General features: G+C 45.8%; 1 protein-coding gene across 2 annotated transcripts in view; it reads right to left on the bottom strand.

Moving 5' to 3' along the window:
* The window catches only part of Arnt2 (aryl hydrocarbon receptor nuclear translocator 2), a 96865-nt gene that overhangs the window by 64362 nt on the left and 12185 nt on the right, over nt 1-20318 (bottom strand). For both annotated transcript variants that reach the window (XM_035442410.1, XM_035442411.1), the window contains one exon: nt 410-512. In XM_035442410.1, coding sequence (XP_035298301.1) covers nt 410-512 — 103 coding nt within the window. The remainder of the gene's footprint in view (nt 1-409; nt 513-20318) is intronic.

Here is a 20318-nt window from a genome sequence, read left to right as displayed (position 1 = left end):
CAATCCCCAGCACAGTCCCTGCCTCCCTGAAAAGAAAAAGACAAACAAACAAACAAAAACCCAAGAACGTGCTGGTGTGGTGGTGCACACTTTTAATCCCAGTACCTAGGAGGCTTAGGCAGAAGCATCTTTGCTAGTTAGAGGTCAGCCTGGTCTGTATAGCAAATTCCAGCCCCAACTAGGACTACATTGAAAAACAAAAAACAAAAAAATTTAAAAGATCAAGAAAGAGAGAGAAGCAGAATACAGCATACAAAAGTGTGAAGACAGAATGGGTGGGAAATGGTGAATTATTGGGAGGGACAGGAGGCAGAAGGGGAGTCTTCTCATGCTGGGTCAAGAACGCCTGAAGTTGAGAGCACAAGGTTGAGTGAAGCCCCCTGGCCTTGGCCTTTGCCAACCCACAAACCTCATCCTACAGATGAAGGAGCGCCGAGAGCCCATGCACATGCGCATGGATGACTGCTGTCCTTCCTTCTTCACTGTCCCAGTCTTCAGGTCCAGGATGCGGCCTGAGGGAGAGAGAAGCACAGTAGTTGTGAGCCTCTGCCTGAGATCAGGGTTGGGGAGGGAGGGAGAGAGTTCTCCAAAGATCTGCCATGCAAGGACAAGCTGTGCAAGGCTGAACAGATATTTTCCTGGCATCTCCAGTGTTCTTGGGCAGAAACTTACAGGGAAATGGAATCCATACGGTTCACAAGGCCTTGTTTTCTTCAGTGAAATCTCTACTTGTCAGCTGTACTGTTGGATTCCTGAGCCCCAAGTCACTTTAGTTTGGCCACCTCCTCCCCAACCCCATGAAAACAGCTTTTGCCAAGGTCACTAACAACTTCCCCACTGCTGAATCCAAAACACATCTTTCCTTTATTTGATCTGGCTGCTTTGCTGAACTTTGCAAACTATACATGGATCTCTTTTAAAAACAAAACAAAACAAAACAAAACAAAAAACCTACCAAGCCAGGCATGGTAGCACTTGCCTTTAATGCCAGCACTCAGTATACAAAGGAAGGTGGATTTTGGAATGTGCACGGCCATTCTGGTTTATATAGTGAGTTCCAGGTAAGTTGGGGATGCATAGCGAGATTTTGTATTAAAAAACAAGCAGCCCTTCCAACCTGAACTTCTCATTCCTTCCTGGCAGCTCTGCTTATTCCCTGGGAGTTCTTTCTCTCTCTAGGGGCTCAATCTCTTCCATCTCTTCTTGTCATTCTATATATACAGCCCTTGTGCAGTTTTATTTATGCCAAAGTCTTAGAGGTCACCTCTGGATGCCAGTGACCTAATGTCTTCTCCCATAGCAGCCATTTCAAGTCCATTGCTTGTAGAGCTACATCACTAGCAGTTAATTGTGCAGCTACAAGGCAGCTTCACTAGCTCCTTCCAAAACAGGCTCCCCAAACCAGCATGAGTGTCACCAGAAACTGCAGTCTAAGCCAGAGAGCTAGACATTGTCTCTGTCCTCACTCCCTATTGTGTGCTCGGCCTGTCTTCTGCCTCCCTGGCATCACTCACCTATCTTATTCTCACTTTCAAGGAAGAAATATTTCAGAATCTCCACATATGTCTCTGACACCAGTAAATTTTGTTCTACCCCTTAATCCCTTCCCATTCAACCATTCCCAGTGTCTTCATTTCCTGCTGTCTACAGCCTCCAGGTATGAACAATATCATAACTGTTTCATCATAGACAAGAGAGCAAACAGAAGCCTTCAGTGACCCAGAAGGTCCTATCTTCTCTCTTCATCGGCAGGCAGATTGCTCTATCCACACTCATGGTCTGTAACTTGGACTCCTCCCAGTGGTGGATCCTGAAACTTGCCTTTATCCTACAGCTCCATGGATACCCATCTAGTCCAGGCAACAGGGAAATCTAAATGCCAATTGTAAAATATATGCCTTGGTGTGTTTCCTTTGTCCAACTCTTCAACATGACCCTGATAATTTTTTTGCCCAGGAACACCAAGACTTCCAGATAACTCCTCATTTGTGAGGGAGGTTCCTCTTCCTCAGCCCTTACCCTCTCTTGGTGCTGGGCCTTGGACCTCCTCCTTGTTATTTCCCTTGAAAGATCTTTGGTGACATGTTCTACTACCTTCTACATACAGATGACATCATGACACCCATCTCCAGAGGTCAAAGACACTCCCCTTTAACCAGAACTCTACAGAGGCTCTGAGTCCACTTTTAAACTGGGATTAGCTTTGGGCTTCCCCTTCTGGCATGAAAGGAACAGTTTTGGAAAGACTCCTTAAGATAAATCGGTGTTACAAGTTTGCACAAGTGACCTCAAAGGTCCATGTCTTAAACACGTGGTTCCCAGAATGATATTATCGAATATGGTAAACCTTTTAAAGTGGGGCCTAGTAGATGGTCCTTAGGTCACTAGGGGTGTGCTTCTGATGATTATGGGACCATGGTCTCTTCTTCCTTGTGTGACCTAGCTTGTGTGTTAGGCAGGTATGCTCTGTAGCACACACACCCACCACCACTGTCATATAGCACCCCATTAGAGGTCCAAACTTCCATTCTGTGACTGGAACCTCCAAAGCCATGAGCCAAGACAAACATTTTATCTTTAAGAATTATGCCAGGTATTTTATCATAGTAGTGGGAAGCTGAGTAACACTTTTGGGCAAAATCTCCACCCTCAGTATCTGGCCTCCATTGATATCTTATCACTGTTGCCTGCATTCAGTAAGAATTCTGCTGAGTGGGTCTAGCAAGAATTCTCTTTACTCTAATGTTTGTTCTTAGTAATTCCCTACCCAATTAGCCTTCACCCTTTCTTTGGTTCTAAATTTCTGTTTTTCCTTGTTGGGGGTTGGAGTTCAGTATTCTCTCTTCCCTTGATGTAGAACTCCACTGCTGTTGTTTTTGCAGCCTTCACTATGTGCTTGACCAGAGTCTTTCTCAGCATATTTGACAAGCACAAGGCAGCCAGACCCCTCTTAGAAGCTCCAGGATGTCTCGCAGTCTCTTGGCATCACAGACATTTTATCATTCACAGGTGCTCCAAAGCTGCCCTTTCTCCATGGCCTTCACCCTTACTACTCAACTGCTCAGATCCTCCACGGAAGAACATGAAGGACTTGAAAGATGGCTCAGTGGGAAAGAATACTTGCTGTGCAAGCATGAGAACCCAAGTCCAGACCTCAGCACCCATGTAAAATAGCTGGGCATAGCTATATATGTTTGCAACTCCAAGGGTATTAGGGGATGGAGACAGGACTGCTGGGGCTTCATGGCTGCCAGACTAGATCAAGGTTCAATGAGAGAGAAAAAGGTGGAGTGATAGATAGTCAACATACATGGTAGACTTAAACACAGTCATACCTTTCTTGAAAATCTCTCATGCTCCCCACCAATGGTCTCCCAAATCCACATCTCATCCCCTAGTATGAGAGTATATAGTCTGGCCTCTGCTCACCTCAGGACTCTCCTTGGCTCTGCCTGGAACCTGGCTACCTGGTGCAATTCATGGCTTCCTAGTGTGCTCCTGGCTACTCCCTTGGCCCGGAACAGCCCCCTCTTTGACTGACTCCAAGCTCTGACTCATGACACCCACTTGTTACCTCGGTGATCACAAAGAGTCACTCAGCACTAACAATTCACTTACTATTGGTGTGTGAGAGAGGATGGAACCAAATAGAAAGCAATGGAACAGGATAGAACAGACTTCCAAACAGAGATAAATGTTAATGACTGACATGGTATGAGAAAGTGGCCTGAGAGGCCCCTCTTTCGGGGTCAGTTAAGTGAGTCCCTCTCACTAGAAAGAGAAGGGCATTGAGAACTTCCTTCCTTTAGTTTGGACCTGCTGAGCTAATGGAGGAAGGAGATGGAGGATGACAAGTATGTGTAACTCTGGCAGTCACCTCCCTGGATTGCACTCCTGCAGCATGCTGTGCTTTCTTGAGCTGGCTCTCTGGTACTGTTTGGCAAATATGGTTCTGGACTGGGTCTGATCAGCTTGTGCCCCCCAACCCCCCCCCCCAAACCCTGGGACATGGCAGCCTTCTCTGCAGATGTGGAGTACAGCTTTGTGAGTGCTTACTTTATACTGACACCAGAATCACCATCTTACCCACCGCTGAGGGACACCTCTAAGCAAGGTGGGCACACAGACTTCAACTCCCTCTGGAGGTGACACTGAACTTGGAAACTGAGTGACCTTGCAGAGCAGACCTGGAGCTCTGCTGACTGTGCTATCTGCTACTCTGGTTTTGACACCTGTCTGTCTCAGTCACAGACAGCATCTTTTACAGCCCTTTTAGTGTAAACCATCACTTGCTTTATCATCAACCAAATGGCAAGAGGTTTCAGCTGTGAAGCAGAAGGCAGGAGGGTCTGTCAAATTCCAAAGTGCTCTGAAAATAAATCCCAGCTGTGAAGTTCTCTCGTGTTGCAACATGAGGAAATGAACAAACACATCTCCATGAGCTGCTTGGGGGACCCTGAGAGACAACTGCCCCAATGTTTGTTTCTCCACGTGCTTCTTGGGTTTCCTTGGGCCCAGTGACCCCCCACTCCAGACTCCTCAGGAATGCAAGCACGCTTGACTGTCTTGTAGGTGTGCTCCTGAGAGGGGTGTGTGGACTGGATCTGACAAACTTAATAGTGAAGATGCATGAAGGCAGGTGGCCATCCCAGGCCCTGGGCCCTGAACTGAAAACTGAGCTAATACAAATGCATCTCTGCTCATAGGCCCTAGGGCTTGGGCTGACTCACAGTGGGGCTTCAGAAGGAATGAATGTGGAGACCATGCTAAAGTTTAACTCTTCTGACCCATCACGCCTTGGGGCTGACTGGTTTAGATGCCCCAGGCTAGTGCCAACAGATACCTGGCAGCAGTCAGTTGAGGCCAGTGCTGACTTCTTCCAGCATCCCTTTTCTACCTCCATCCTCCTCCTCATGGACAGGATGACTTGTTTTCTTGAAGTTCCAGGGGCTGAACCCAGAGCCTTCCTCATGCTAGGCTAGCACTCTACTGTTGAACAACATCCCTATTCTAAGGTGGGAGGACTTGTGTCTCTGGCTCATCCCACCTTTTGCCTTCCATCTTCTTCTCCTTGACTGGACCCCATAGTCATCTCCTATTTCCTTTATGCTTGGCCCATGCCCCCTGCTATCCTGCCCACAAGGTCTCCCAGTGCCTTCTAAATGCTCCCCTTACCCAAAACAAGCTGCCTTGTGAATAGTCAGCCCTTCACAGAGATTCCCTCAGCCAATGCCTCAGTAAGAACCAGGATGACCTCTTGCTGTCCACACAGTTGTCCCTGCGACAGAATGCCAGAATGCTCTCTCTCTCTCTCTCTCTCTCTCTCTCTCTCTCTCTCTCTCTCTCTCTCTCTGTCCCTCAGACCTCTGCTGATCCTTGCATCTGCTGTGCCCAATTGCCACCCCTCTGTGACTTCAGTCCTCCTGCAACAGACACCCTTCCTCCTTCACTTTAAAGGTTTTCTTTGTTTTAGAGATGCTGGGGACAGAGCCCAGGGCTTTGCATGCATTTTGCTACTGAGCCATATCCCAAACCATTCCTCTTTCACTTTAGAATCTGGCAAATCACTCTCTGTCTCCTCACTTCAAGACCTGCCAACATGCCCTGGGGTCTCAGAGATCCTGCCATTCCACCCCACTCAGTACTCACCCTGCTCCATCTGGAGCCTTCTGGTCTCCTCCAGGAGGCCCCTCCTTTGCCATCACACCTATTGTTATTCTATCTCGGTATCATCACTGGGCCACAGATTTCCAACCTGTTACCACTCTCAGTTTGGTTCTCCTGGGGTATGATTTGAATGTGAAATATCCTCCACCTGGCTTTTGAGTTTGAACACTTGCTCCCCAGCTGACAGTGCTGTTTGGGAATGTTAGGAAATCTTTACGAACTGGGGCCTAGGCCACTGGAGGCCAGGCTTGAGGCTTATAGCCTGGCCCTGCTTCAGGTCTGACTCTGTCTGCTGGTCCGGCCATTACGTAAGAAGCTAGGCCATATGTTTCTATCACCATGAACCCCACCATTATTTTCCCTTTATGGTGGACTCAAACTGTGAACTAACATAAGCCTTTCCTCTACAAAGATGCTTCTATTAAACACTTTTGTCACAGAGATGAGTAAAGTAACTAATAAACACTGTTTCCCTGTTCTTTGAACTCTGTGAGCATCTAATCCTATGGGCATCCATTTCCTAGTAACGACATGAGGAGCTTCTCTGTGGCCCTGGCACCCACTCAGCTAAGCCAGGAGGACTCAAGTCATGCAACAGCTGTCTTTACCACAGGGCCCCAGGCACTTTCCAATACATCTGGAAACAGATATCTTCCTGGATCTGTTATAGGAGAGCTGGCAGTGAGTGAGAACAGTGAAGCATGCTATTTCAAAAGGAACAGGGCAGAAGGATCCAAGACATGGCTGCTCCACAGGGCAGGTATGAGAGTTTGAACATGTCACTTGTTTTCTCTGAGTCTTAGTTTCTTTGACTGGAAAATACGGTCACATATCCCTACTTCTCAGGTTTAACTGAAGAATATCAGACTTACACAAGGGTCCACTAGGGGGCTAGAGTGCAAAGTGCTGGCAGGTTCTAGGCAGCAATTTGTGAGCCCAGAAAGGACAGCCTTATGGACCAGAAAACCACACAGGGTGCATTCCCCAGGGACTCTAGTGTGGTCCAGCCCCTGATCCTGGCTTCTCTGGGAGACAGGACATCTAGCCAACCTCAGAATATGAAGAGGTTGGCCTCAGGCTGAGAGCTATAAGATTTAGTCTAGTATTTTTCTCCTGAGATGCTCTTCTGTTCTGTAAGTAACACGATCACTATAGAAAAATACCCCCACCCACACACACCCATACCCATATATACATAAACTCATCAAGTAAAATCCTAGGCAATCTCTACAGAGAAAAACACACTTTCCGTGTAGGCGGACTGTCAATCTCTTTCTCTACATACTTGCTCTTTATTTTAATTAGCTGAGGTTTCATCGTTACATTTTCCTACTTCATGTCACTTAGCATAAACTAATAAGGGATTTTATAACAAATCTCATTTTCATGGTTTTATATCATTTTGCATGAAGAATTTACTATTGAACATTTAAGCTATTCCCAAGTTTTCCATATGGTAAGGCTGCTGTGGTGAACATCTAAATGCACATGCATGTGTATATGTACATGTGTGAATGTATTTGCATATGCATGCATGTGTGCATATGCACGTTTGCATATCTCTGTGTATAAATATGTATGTGTTCATGAGTATATATGTATGTGTGTTTGTGTGTATATACATATGTGTATATGTATACACATGCATATACATATGTGTATCTATATATTCATACACATATATGCATATATGTGAGTGCTTGCACATGTGTGTATGTAGAAGTGTCTACACATGTACATATATGTAGACAGTTAATATATGTGTATATGCACAGGTATATATTTCTATGTATATTTTTCATCTTAGGATGAGTTCTCCACCATGCAATCACTGCAACATTAGACTGACCTTATAACTCTTCATCCCAAACCTCCACGATTATGGGGTGAGCTTCATTCCCAACACTTTGGTGTTTAGTGAGGGTTTCTATTGCTATGAAGAGATACCATAGCCACAGCAACTCTTATAAAGGAAAACATTTCATTGGGACTGGCTTACAGTTTAGAAGTTAAGTCCATCATTGTTTTGATGGGAAGAATGGAGACATGCAGGCAACATGGCGCTGGAGAGGTAGCTTAGAATTCTACAACCAGATCCTCAGGCAATGGAAAGAGAAAGTGGCACTGAATCTGGCTTGTGCATTTGGAACCCCAAAGCCCACCCCCAGTGACATACTTTCTTTAACAAGGGTACACCTACAAAAAGACCACACCTCTTAATAGTGCTACTCCCTATGATCCTATGGGGGTCATTTTCATTCAAGCCACCACACCCATGAAATGGGGATAAAAATGACACCCATTCATTTTAAAGTTTTGAACTGTGATTTTTCTCAGATAGTTGAAAAGCAGGAAATGCTTGAAATCTGGCCCACCATCTGCTTTTGTAAATAAAGTTTTAATGAAAAACAGTCCTGCACACTCATTTGTTTCTGATCCATTGCTACATCCAAACTATAATGACCAAGTTGAGTGATCATGGCAGAGACTACATAGTACACAAAGATATCCACCCCTGACCCTTTACTGAGAGGCATTTTAAAGACTCTGGAGCAGAGTGCCCCTCCCTGTGAGCATGTGCTCCTTCCATAATGTTTTTTGGTAAGCTGGCTTTTAGGTTTTATTTTTCTTAGTAGTGACTTTTTGAAAAAGAAGAATCAGAAGTTTGTCTTGGATAAGATTACAAAAGAAGACTCTGTGCACATAAAAATGCTCCCCAGGCTACAAGAGAAATACAAATATAAATTAGAAATATTTCATCAAAAGAACCTTGAGAAAACCAGAAACATCTTATCTCGGTCTTAAAAGGAAAACCAAGATAGCAAGGGAGAAAAACAAGAAGAAAATATTTAGTGACAAAAACAAACTGATGGCCCCACAACATGACAATATTTGATGTGGTTCCAAAATATGTGGCCCCCTGAAATAGGGAGCCAGGGGTTGAGGATGCTTCCCTTGGTGTTACAGTGACAATGTGTTCCCTTTCTCAAAAGGTTGACCCCACCATCCTAGCAGCTGTACACACAGCAAAAACACCCTGCCCTAGCACAGGAACCCAAGCATCTCGCAATTAGCCTGGGAGAGCACAGACAACGGGCCCTCTACCTCTAAAGTTGTGTTTTAACCCACTGGGTTGCTGTAACAAAATGCCTGCCTTACACAGGGTAATTTGTAATCAGTCAATTTTAGCGTTCATAGTTCTGGAGGCTGAGAAATTCAAGAGCACAGCAGTGGCAGATTTGGTGTCTGATGAAGGTCTGTTCTTCATAGATACCACCTTACCACTGCCTCTTTGTGAGGAGAAAGAGGCAAGCAGGCTCCCATGAGTCTCTCTCATCAGAGCATTGGAGTCTGAACCTCAAATATCCCCCACAGGCCCATGTTTTGAGTGTTTATTCTGAAACTGACCCTATTGGGGAGGATCTGGAACCTCCAGGACATGGGGCTTCAATGGGGGTAGTGGGCCACTAGGGATGGACCCTGAAAGTGGTACCCAGTCTCTGGTCCTGCCTGGCTCTGTTACCTGTCTACAGTGAGATTAAGCATCTGTCTCTGGTGCGAAGTCCTGATGCTACAGATGTGCAGCTGATGGGCCAGGCCATCATGGACTACACTTTCTGAAATTCTAAGACAAAGTGAACATTTCCTTAAGTTGTTTCTGTTGGGTATTCTGATCACAGTGACACAAAAATATCTGACAGTTACTAACCCCATTAGGCCCTCATGAGATAATGACCACCTACAGTGAGGGTAAGTTTCAACATGGGAATCAGGGAGACTGCAACATTCAGATGACAGCAGGTGGGTACGATTCCCTCAATGATGGATTATAATGTGGGGATTGCAAGATAAAATAAACCCCTTTCTTTTCTAAGCTGGTTTTGGTAAGAGTGTTTTATCACAGCAACAGAAAGTGAACTAGAACAAGCATGGAGGAAGACCCTTAGAAGTCATCCTTAGAGGAAAAAAAAAATACCTTACTACTCATTCTAGAAACTGTCAGAGCACAGAGGTAAAGGAAAACAGATTCATTTCTGTAGCTTACTATTGTGAACATGGCATGGGCAGTTCCCTACTGCCTGTGCCCTAGGCAGACATTATCAACAATGTCCCCTCCTTGGTCATACCAGTAGGCTTTATTTTCCCACGAGGAAACTGAAGTCCAGATACATTCAACAACTCAAGAAAGATGGCTCCACTGCTGAGGAGTAGAGAGTTAGGCTACAGGGTCCAACTTGTACATAAGAGCTTGATGCCCCACAGCAGAAAATGAGGTAGTACCCACCAGACAGAAGCAGATGGGCAGTGAGGGGGGACAGGAAGTCAGCCATCTGCAGGGGACTGTGGCTAGACTGTTTGTTTCAGGATCAGAGACCTAGACTAGGGAAATCTGGCTTTGGTTTGGTTTGGCAATTCTTTCTGTGTGTTTATTGCTTTTTGATTTTTCCTTTTGACTTAATAGAGTAGTTTGGATCATTCTAGTCTGCCTCAGCAGTTCTTAGGAGAGTGAGGTCAGGGAAGTAGAGGTTTACATGTCCATTCGGGTAGAGTTACAGGAAGAGCAGTTTTCTCAAAACAGGAAGTGGGTCTGGCTTTTCGTTATTATACTGACAGTTTTCTTTCTCAAAACGTGGTGCTGTGAGCAAGAGATAATCCACCCAGTCACTCTGTGGTAGCAAAGGAAGAACCCAAGTGAGAAAGGAGCCCCACCTCACAGATGATAAGCAGCTCAGGCAGCCTCTTGGCTCTCACTCAAGCCTGTCTGCTCATAGACAGGGCTTCAGTTTATTTGTAGGGATAGAGGGAAATGCCATAAAAGCTAAGCATGCCATCAGTGCAGTACCTGCTCCCAGGAGGGAAGAGAATGCAGCTGGACTTGATCACTGAGGGTTCAAGTTCATGTGGGTTCAGTTCAGCAAGTGTGTGGGGGGGTGAGGGGTGGCTAACATTCATGCACAGTTAGCTCCAGTTTGCCACAGAAATGTTTTCTGTGGCCTGGATGGAGCTATTGGCTGAACTCCTTGCAGGCCGGCACTCACCAAGAACCCTGCGTGAGACTGGACATGAAGCTGAAATCTAAGCGAGAAAGCCTCTCTTCTCTCCTCCTCTCAGAAATCACTGCTCTTGAAGGAAGGCCCTTCTTTATCGTGACCTCACCAACACACCCAAGCTTATCTGCTCTCAAACACTTTTCTGCTCTCAACTTACTCCAATGGGCTCCCCAGTGAGGACCTTAGAATGCTGGGTACAGACCCAGCTGAGCTTGTGCCTGGGAAGCACGCACTTCTCTGACCCCTCCAGTTCCTTGGCAGGGTTTGCTTCTGTGCAGCTCTGGACTAAAGTACTTGTTTCCTTGCTGGCTGCTGACTAGGGTCCCTCTGGAGCTACCCACAGATCCTATCGGCAGTAACCATGTCTGAATATTGGGGGCTTTTGCATGGCACAGAACATTACTGCTACTTGGGTGATGGCTTACCTCCTTTCCTATATTAAAAACTGTGAGCACAGATAACCAGTGGGGGAGCAGGTTTGTCTCCCTGGGACCAGGTACCTCATCACCGTAGGCTTCCAATAGCGCTGTCTGGAATCACATCCACCTCCCCAAGAGGCTATGCAGCCACATGTGGACAACAACTGAATCACAATTCTTCACGTCCTCCTGTAGGTGTCCTTTTGTCCTTGTGTTCCCAGTTTTCTAAGGGACTTTTTGAAGATTAAAGACTCCAGCCTCTGAGGACAAGTCTCTACCCTGATCTTCCCTTCGGCAGCAGCAGTTTTATGTAGCATAAAAAAACTAAGCTCCTGACTTTCAACAACCTTGAGGCACCACCCGAGCCCCAGTGGTGGCTCCCCTAGCCTGGTTTTGTGTGGTAATCTAGGCAGAGGAAAGATGGTAGCATCCAGAGAATGACAGGTTATGTATGTATGGTACATCCCATTGGCTATTTCAGAACTATTTTCCCACTGAAGTCAACATGGTTACAAAAATCTGCACCTGTTGAATATGGCTTCCTGACCCAGGAAGTTGCTATGGACCAGCAGGTCCTTCCATAGGCAGGAGATATGTTCATCACTCTAGTCAGCAGAGGAGACAGTGGTGCTGGAAGTGTGAGGATCTCAGTCAGGAACGGGCTAAAATAACTGGCCTCCTACCTATGCTAGCCATACCCCACAGGATAACAGGACTTCTCTTCTTAAAATACTATTGTCAGAATAGAGTGCTGGGAAGTTCATGAACCCCCAGGGGGTAGGTGAGAAGCACCTGCCTGTAGAGCACCTATCAGTAGAAACCTTGAAATGTAAGCTACAGTGCCAGTATCACCACATGGTCTGGGAAAGCAAGATGGTCCCATCTAACTGTGAACTAGCTCAGCTGGACTGGAGAAGAGCTGGGAGAAAAGTCAGTGCAGAGGCAGCCTGGGGTCAGAGAGGGGAGACAGTGCAGAGGATCAGAAATGGCAGGGTGAAGTCAAGGATGAGCACCACATGTTGGTAGGAGCTCTGAGCTCACAAAAGGGGGTGCTGGAAGGGAAGGAGGCCCCGAGGTTTGGGGAAACTCCCTGCCAATGGGACAAAGAAGTCTTGCTGGGCTGGAACCTGAGGCACAGAGGCAGCAGGTGGGTTGGAGTAGGACAGTTCTAGGAAGGGCCTTAGTCTTCACTGTCAGCCTGACTGGATTTAAAAGCACACAGGAGACACACCTTCAATGGTGTTTCCAGAGAGTTTTGATTGAAGAGGGAAGACCCAGCTTCAGCACCGGTGGCACCATTCCACAGGTGAGGATACCAGACTGAGCAAAAATGGAGAAAGGAGGAAGCCACCTAACCATCAGCTCTCTCTGCTCCCTAGACTATGGATCCAGGCTAACCAGCCACTTCATCGTCCCACCTTCATGTCCTCCTTCTCAGATGGATGTGCCCCTCCTTAAACCATGATAGATCTTCCTTTAGGTTGCTTCTTTCTATCAGGTATTTCCCCACAGAGATGAGAAAATCAAGTAATATAAGAAGTTAGCAGGGCAGTGGTGGTGCATGCCTTTAATCCCAGCACTCAGAGGCAGGTGGATCTCTGAATTCAAGGTCAACCTAGTCTACAGAGTGAGTTCCAGGACAGCCAGGACTGCATAGAGAACCACTGTCTTGAAAAACAAACAAAAAAAAAGGAAAAGAAACAAAAGGAAGTAGTTAAGCTTTCTGGGAGGTTCTATACACACTCTTTCTCTCCTTCTCTTTCTCCATCCCTCCCCCTTTCCTCTCTATTCCCTCTGTTCCCCCTCCTCCACTGAGGTATGTGCTTCTGACAGCCCCATCACCCCTTCATATTGTTGGCAATAGACAGTGAATGTGCCTTACAAAGGCCAGAACCTATGACCAAAGTAAAAACCTCTGCTTCCTCCGAACTTCCTGGGGAAATTAATATGATTTGCTCTTTAACATACAATGATAAGGTATATTTCAGAAGCAAAACTTTGCAACTTGAGCATTCACATCCAGAACGAGCCATACCTAACACATGCAGAACAAGCACACACTATTATCTGGAGACTTGAGTGTCCTAGCCAATCTACAGGAAATGCCTGCTGGGGAGAAGGGACGACTGGTAGCCACGGTCCCATCCACTCAGCAGAGCAATGCAACTCCATGGTTGACAGGTGGAACTGTCCATGTTAGGAGCAGGTTGTGGAGAACCACACCCCCATCCCTCTCTTGCTTTTCTGAGCATGGAATGTGGTGCTGGGGTTTCCCTTAGACTCCAGTCTGTAACAGTGGAATAACAACAACAACAAAGGCTCTGATGAGGCTGATCAGGACTGGCAAACACTCACTGATGGGCCCCTGTCCCACTGACACTCAGAAGGAGCTTTCCTGCCAAGCTGTCTGGTTTGCATTGTTGGCCCTCTGTCCCCCAACCCTCCATCTGGGGAAGGCGCTAATGAGGTGTTAATTGGCAAAGGGCAGGCAGTAGATGGCAAAACAGGGCAGTGGCAGTCTGTAGGGAGCATCAGAGAGCAATCATCTCATCAGCAAAGAACAGACTAAGGCTGGGGGGACATTTCTACCAAGGGGCAGAGAGCACCAAGGGAACCCACCATGCCACCTCTACTACCTCAGCAGCTGGGCTCCTCAACTCTCAGCAGAGCCCCATAATTCTTTCCTGCACTTGAATTCCAATCATAATATGGAATTACAGGGGCGCCTCCTGCTGCAGCCTGCTGCTCTGCTATTTATTATGAAATCATCACTCACAGCCCCCCATGGCTGGCACCTCTGCTATTTAATCTACAGACAAGAGTACAAATCCCTCATCTTGTTTAGAGTATGTTGGAGTGTGATTTAGAGAAATAAATTCCTTTTGGGGATCATGCTACAAAAATGCCAGAAATTCGAGCCTGGGGGTTTTCATTTCAAAGGTAAATGATTGTCCATCGGGGGCTGAAGACAGTCAGGCTGATGGACAGCAGGAGGCAGCTTCAGGTCTGGATTCCCTTACTTCACAAATGGCCAATGAAATGATTAAAAATATCAAAATAGCAGCAAAACCTAGACCCATGAAGAAGAACAGTGGGAGGTAATTAGATAGATAAGACAGACACTGAAGAATTTCTCAAAAAACAAAACAAAACAAAACAGAACAAAAACAAAGCACAAAAACAACAACAACAAAAACAGTGTACCTGGGATGGGTATAGAAATGAGCAGCAATGTAGTTTGACAAAAATACTTGTCCCTCTCTGTGTGTCCATGCATTTCACCTTTTCAGATTCTACCCATCACTGATCAAAAATGCTCTAAGAAATGCATCTGCACTGACCATGGACACACCTTATCTTCCTACCATTACCCCTGAACACCACCACATAGTAACTGGTTACAGATTATATTGATTAGCTTTCTGTCACTATAATAAATACACAGAAGTTCATCAACTTGGAAGATGAAATTATTTAAGGTGATAGTTTTGGAGTTTCTTTTTCCGTCATCAGTTGGTCACACTGTGTTTGGTTCTGTGGTGAGGTAGCCCATGATAGCAGGAGTACATGTTGAAGAAACTTTGAGTTGATGGCTAAGAAGAGAAAGAGAGGACCTTCTTTTCACAATCCTCTTCATTAGTGTGTCCTTAATGATCTGAAGACTTCCCACTAGGCCCCAAGTCTTATAGGTTCTGCCAGTTTCCAACAGTGCAACAGTGTAATCTTCAACACACTGACATTTGATGGGTCATCTATAATCCATATATAATCCAAACTCATATAGTATTTACATTGTATTGGGTTTAATAAGCCATCTAAAGGTGATGTAAAGTCCATAGGAGGGTGTGTATAGGCTACACATGACCATAGACCTCTACGTAGGGATCTGAGCATTTGCATGGTGATCCCTAATCTAACTGGCTTCAGAGGCCCAGAGGTGACCATATGAAGGAATTGTATGCCAAGGAAGGAAGTAAAGGAGTCTAAGAGAAGTGTCCACCCTCCGAGCAGGAAATGGAGAACAGGGAGTCAGGCAGCAGAGGCTAGTGGTTCAGGGCTTAGGGCAAAGGGGCCAGCTGACCTGCCAAGGTGAGGAAGAAAGGTTCATTTAGACTTCTTCCAAGGGCAGAGCTCCAGTGGGAGGAGTGGGTGAGGAGCCTGTTCTCTGCAAGTGACCGGGACCAAAGCATACATCTGCCTTTTGTTGAAGCCGCTAGACACATGTACCAGATTTTTTAAAAAAGTTAATCTTGTTAAACATTAGAAACTTATGCTGAATGAAAAGGGAAGATGGAGTTTGGGGAGAAAGGAAATGATGGGGCATGTGTGTAAGGAAGTGGATCCAATTCCATGAAACAACAGCTCTCAAGTATAGGTGAGTGAGGGATAGGGACCCCTGAAAGACTTGGAAAATGCCAAAGACCAACGCTCCCAACTTCAGTCATCAAGGATAAATAGAAGGCAGAGGGTCTGAGAAAGATGCCACACACATGCAACTGATGTGCAAAGGTGGTCCAGGGAGGGAGAATGGGCCTCATCCTCAGCCACGGGGCTGCAACAACTGGTCAGACAGCACATGCCAAAGAACACCCTGTTTATGGCCTGCCTGGAGGGTTTAAGGAAAAATATTTGTGGAGTCACCTTGCATAGCACCTCTAATAGTACGTAAATATTAGCTCTTATTCTTAGATTTCAAAAGCACATTTCCTTCCCAGCAACTGGACAGCCTTTATCTATAAAAATGCAGACCATGCTAACATCCTTCCAGGGACTGTGTCCTGCACTATGACTAAATCTTAAGTGCAAAATGGTTCTCTGGGGCCAGCACTAGTTGGCCTTTCTCCTTGTCACACCAATGGCAGCCTTCCTTCCTCAGGCTTGCTAACTCCACAGTGTGGCCCTGTAAACTGTGAATCTTCAGTCAAACACAGCCTCAGCTCTTCCAAGTCATTTCCACATCCTCCAATACAGACGTTGGGGCCCTCTTCCTATCTCAGCACCCGGTTCCTTTCCTCTGAGGACACATTCCTCATTCTGGTTTACCATGTGGCCATCTGTCCATTCCCTAGCCACACTGGGAGTTCTACTGTGGATGGTGACCATGTCAGTTTCATCTCTGACTGCATCTTCCGTTTTCACCAGAGACATATGTTTAATAATTTGTAGAATAAAGGACACATAGTAGACCACCAGAAAGATGCCCTCCTTACTCATGAAAATTGGGGACTAAGTCTCAGGGACTAGACTCAGTCATAAGCCAAGCTGTTGCCAGTCCCTAGAAGAGTAAGGACAAGGGAGCCTCATTCCCTCAGCTTCAGTCTTCATACCTGACACTTGCTTTGTCAGATTATCCTGGGCAAACCTAGATGCTCAGATGGTCTAGTAACCTTGGGGCTTGCCTCTTTTGCCATGGGGCTCCCTTACTTTGAAGAATCTTTCAGATATCCCGCCGAGGCTCCCCTAGGCCTTTTGTCCCAGGAGGACAGGAGTGTCCCTCTGCCACTTGTCAAGGCTCCACTGCATTTTCTGTCTGTCCTAGAAACCACTTGGCCTGAAGCTTCCCCTCTTAAAGCCTGTGATCAGTGACTGCTTGGGATAGGGTGGCCAAAGACTACATCCTTGCTCCAGTTGGTTGTGGGATGCTCTCTTAACTAGGCAAAGGTGTGTTTCATTAGTTTATGCTGCAGAATATTACCTTAACTGTGTAAAGGTGTGTTACTATTGCTTATGCTGCATTTGTTTAATCATATAAAGATGTGCTGCATTTGCTTCACCTGGCCTGCCTAAGGTACCTGATTGGTTTAATAAAGAGTTAAACAGCCAATAGCTAGGCAGAGAAAGGATGGAGGGGCTGGCAGACAGAGAGAATAAATAGGAAAAATCTAGGCCTGGGAGGAGAACGGGAAGAGAAGGAAAGAGGGGTGAGAGAAGAAGAAAGAAGAGAAAGAGGGAGAAAGAGGGATATGCCAGGGCAGCTGCCGGGCAGCCAGTCATAAGAAGGAGTGAAAGTAAGACATACAGAAGGAAAGAAAAGTAAAAAGACCTGAGGCAAAAGGCAGATAAAGAGAAACAGGTTAGGTTAAGCTAAAAGATCTAGCCAGAAATGAGCCTAAGCTAGTCTGAACATTCACAACTAAGAAAAAGTCTCTGTGTCATGATTTGGGAGCTGGTTGGTGGCCCTAAAGAAAAAGCCTGGCACACCAGATGGGACAAATTACGTACCATTTATACTCCTGCACCCCACTACTACACATCAGACCTCTCCTGAAGACCTTTCCTTTCTCCTCCAACACTTAGTGTTCACATAACGGTGTGCATGAACATCCATCCAGCTTGTGTGTCTAGGGAACTCCACCAAACACAAAGGTTCCAGGTAACGAAGATGGAAGGGAGGTGGTGGCTGAGATATGGCAGGCATGGCCTGAGCACCATCCTCACCTCACACCGAGGCTTGGAGAGAATCCTAACCTTAGCCAAGGTCACCCAGCAGGCAAGAAACCCACATTAGTCCCTGTCATCACCTCAAGGAATGTCTACAAATCTATAGATATACAGCTCTCCCAACCAATACAAGCTGTGCTGCTTGAGACAGTGGCAGAGTCGTAGGCTGTAGTACTCAGAATGTTGAGTACAAGCATACTGTTCTCAAGTGGAAACGGCTCTCCCCTGAGGTCACTGGCTTTACTGCTACCTACATTCAAAGTCATGTGGCCATATCACAAGCAAGTTACAGAGGGAGAGATATGAATGACAGGCGGGGTCTGCCCCCACAACCTCACTATATAGAACTCTCATGATTCTCAGTCCTCAGAACATGTGCACCGAGTCAAGGTTAAAGAACGACATTGTAAATAGCTCACTGGGGAGTAATTTATGTCATCACTCGAAGGGGAAAATTGCAAGCCATCCATGCATCTTTCCATTGGACTAATGCCTAAGCACGAAACTGGCAGAGGAGGCTTTTGGTCCGGGTGTAAGCAAAGAATTTATAAAAATAAAGGGAAAACTGGATGCAGATGCTTTCTTCAATTAGCAGCAGAGGCAGCTAAGAGGAAGGACAGAGATTATGCATGATTTCCATCCAACCGTCTGCCTTGGGTCATGTCACTTCTGGGAGAGATGTGTGTCATTCTTTGGTGAAGCTGGAGGAAACTATTTTAATTTTCTGAAGCATGCCGGGGTTTTGCAATCAAGCTATTTTTAACCAAAGGCTTTACAGAGTCTGACCATCACGTGAGGTTTTTACTGAGATCTAAATCACAGCACCAGGAAGCAATGATTCAGTGTTGCTCAAAATGTTCCAAACAACTCAAAATAATTATATCTTCCTAAAAACAATACCACTCCTGGGCTATTTTTGTCATAGTTTCCTTTTTTTTTAAAGAAGGGGTGTGTCGGGCAGTGAGGGGGTGGTCTGTGGACTCGCTGTTTGAGTATCAAGGTTAAGATGAAAGACAGTTGGTTAAGAAATGGAGACTGGCAGTGTTTATTGTGCAGATGCTGCGCACTCTCCGCCATGCCACTCAGCTTTACCATTCTGTTTGCTGGCAGAGTAAATCAAAAGTAGCTTTTTCATTTTCCTCAAATTTTCCCTCCAAGGCATAGATAGGGCAGATTAGACTGTACTTTATTTGGGGGTCTCTTCGCTTTTATTCTTTTGTTGTTGTTGTGCCCAGGGATCGTTGTCGAATGTGGGAGTGCTTAGCCTCTAGTTCGTGTTGGAACCAAGAGTTGCTTTTAAAAAATACAGATTATGGGACTGGAGAGATGGCTAAGTACTTGAGAACACTTGTTGCTCTTGCAGAGGACCTGGGCTTAGATGCCAACACTCATGAGGTGGTTCACATCAGTCTATAACTACAGTTTCAGGGGATCTATGCCTTAGATCCTGTCCCCTTAGGCACCAGGTATGCATGTGTCTGGATATGCTTCTGCCAATGCAGACAGAGCAACGTGGCAGGCCTGATCCAAGGCTGGGACTCATGCATCAGGTGACAAACTGAGTTAGATCAAAGGAAGGCAAATGAAGAGAGACAGAAACCCAGGCCTAGAACTCAGGACAATATGGAACACGAGCAAGAATCATGATAATGTAGACTGGCTGCTTGGCTCTGACGGGGTCTGAATTCCAACCCCAGCAGATCTGAGTAGTGTAGGCAGGAATATACTGTTCTTTATCCCACCTAGGGAAGACTTACTCACTTCAGTTAGGTGGTCCAGTTGGAAAGCAGATTAGAGGGATCAAGTAAGAAACGGTAGAGGAATTGGGTAGCATGGCTCAACCTATATTACATTCAAAGCTGAATGGGCACGAGGCCAAGACGTGAGGCAAGCAGAGTCACATGCTACCCCCAGGGCTGCAAGATCCATTCTTGGGATTTTGATAATATTGACTCACAGAGCAGGGTGGGTCATAGTTATAACATTGCCAGCCCTGAATATGCTTACTTCCTAGTAGGTCACAGTTGCAGCAGTTGATCTATGCAAAAAAGCTAGGCTGAGTCCAGGGGACCATCATTAACCACAAACACACCACAGGAAGGGATAAGTTCTGTGGCTGTATTCAACACCAAGAGTTCAGGGACATACAGGGGGGTTTCCAACTCCATCTATGGCCAACTTCCTTCTGGTAGAAACAGCTTATCCACAGCACACAGAACAGCTAAAATTGGACAAAGGCCATCTTATTTGGTCACAGAAAGAAGTGGAGCCATTGTGTCAACTCCCTTGATTGGTTTTTGTTTGTTTGTTTTGTTTTGCTTTTGCTTTTTGAGATAGAGTTTCTCTGTGTAGCCTTGGCCGTACTGGAATTTGTTCCTTAGACCAGGCTGGCCTCCAACTCAGATCCACCTGTCTCTCTCTCATTGGCTTGTGTGCCTATAGTTCTCTTTGTTATAACCACTTCCTTCTATTTCCACTTTGTAACCTGGACTTGATTTAATATTGTACTCCCCAAGCCAATTCAGATCCTTATAGTATCTATATACCTTCTTTGAAAATAAGGTCTTTTTCGATATACTAAAGTCACACTGGATTAAGGTGGGTGTTAGTCCACTATAAATGGTGTCCCTATAAGATGTGAATTTAGACACTGAGATACCAAGTAATGAAGGAGGCACAAATCAAGAGGCATCTTCAAGGATAGGCAGAAGGCAGGCTTAGATCAGATTTTCACCCAGAA

Source organism: Cricetulus griseus, chromosome 3 (genome assembly GCF_003668045.3).
Source record: "Cricetulus griseus strain 17A/GY chromosome 3, alternate assembly CriGri-PICRH-1.0, whole genome shotgun sequence".
NCBI lineage: Eukaryota > Metazoa > Chordata > Mammalia > Rodentia > Cricetidae > Cricetulus > Cricetulus griseus.
This window is presented reverse-complemented; position numbering and strand designations above follow the sequence as displayed.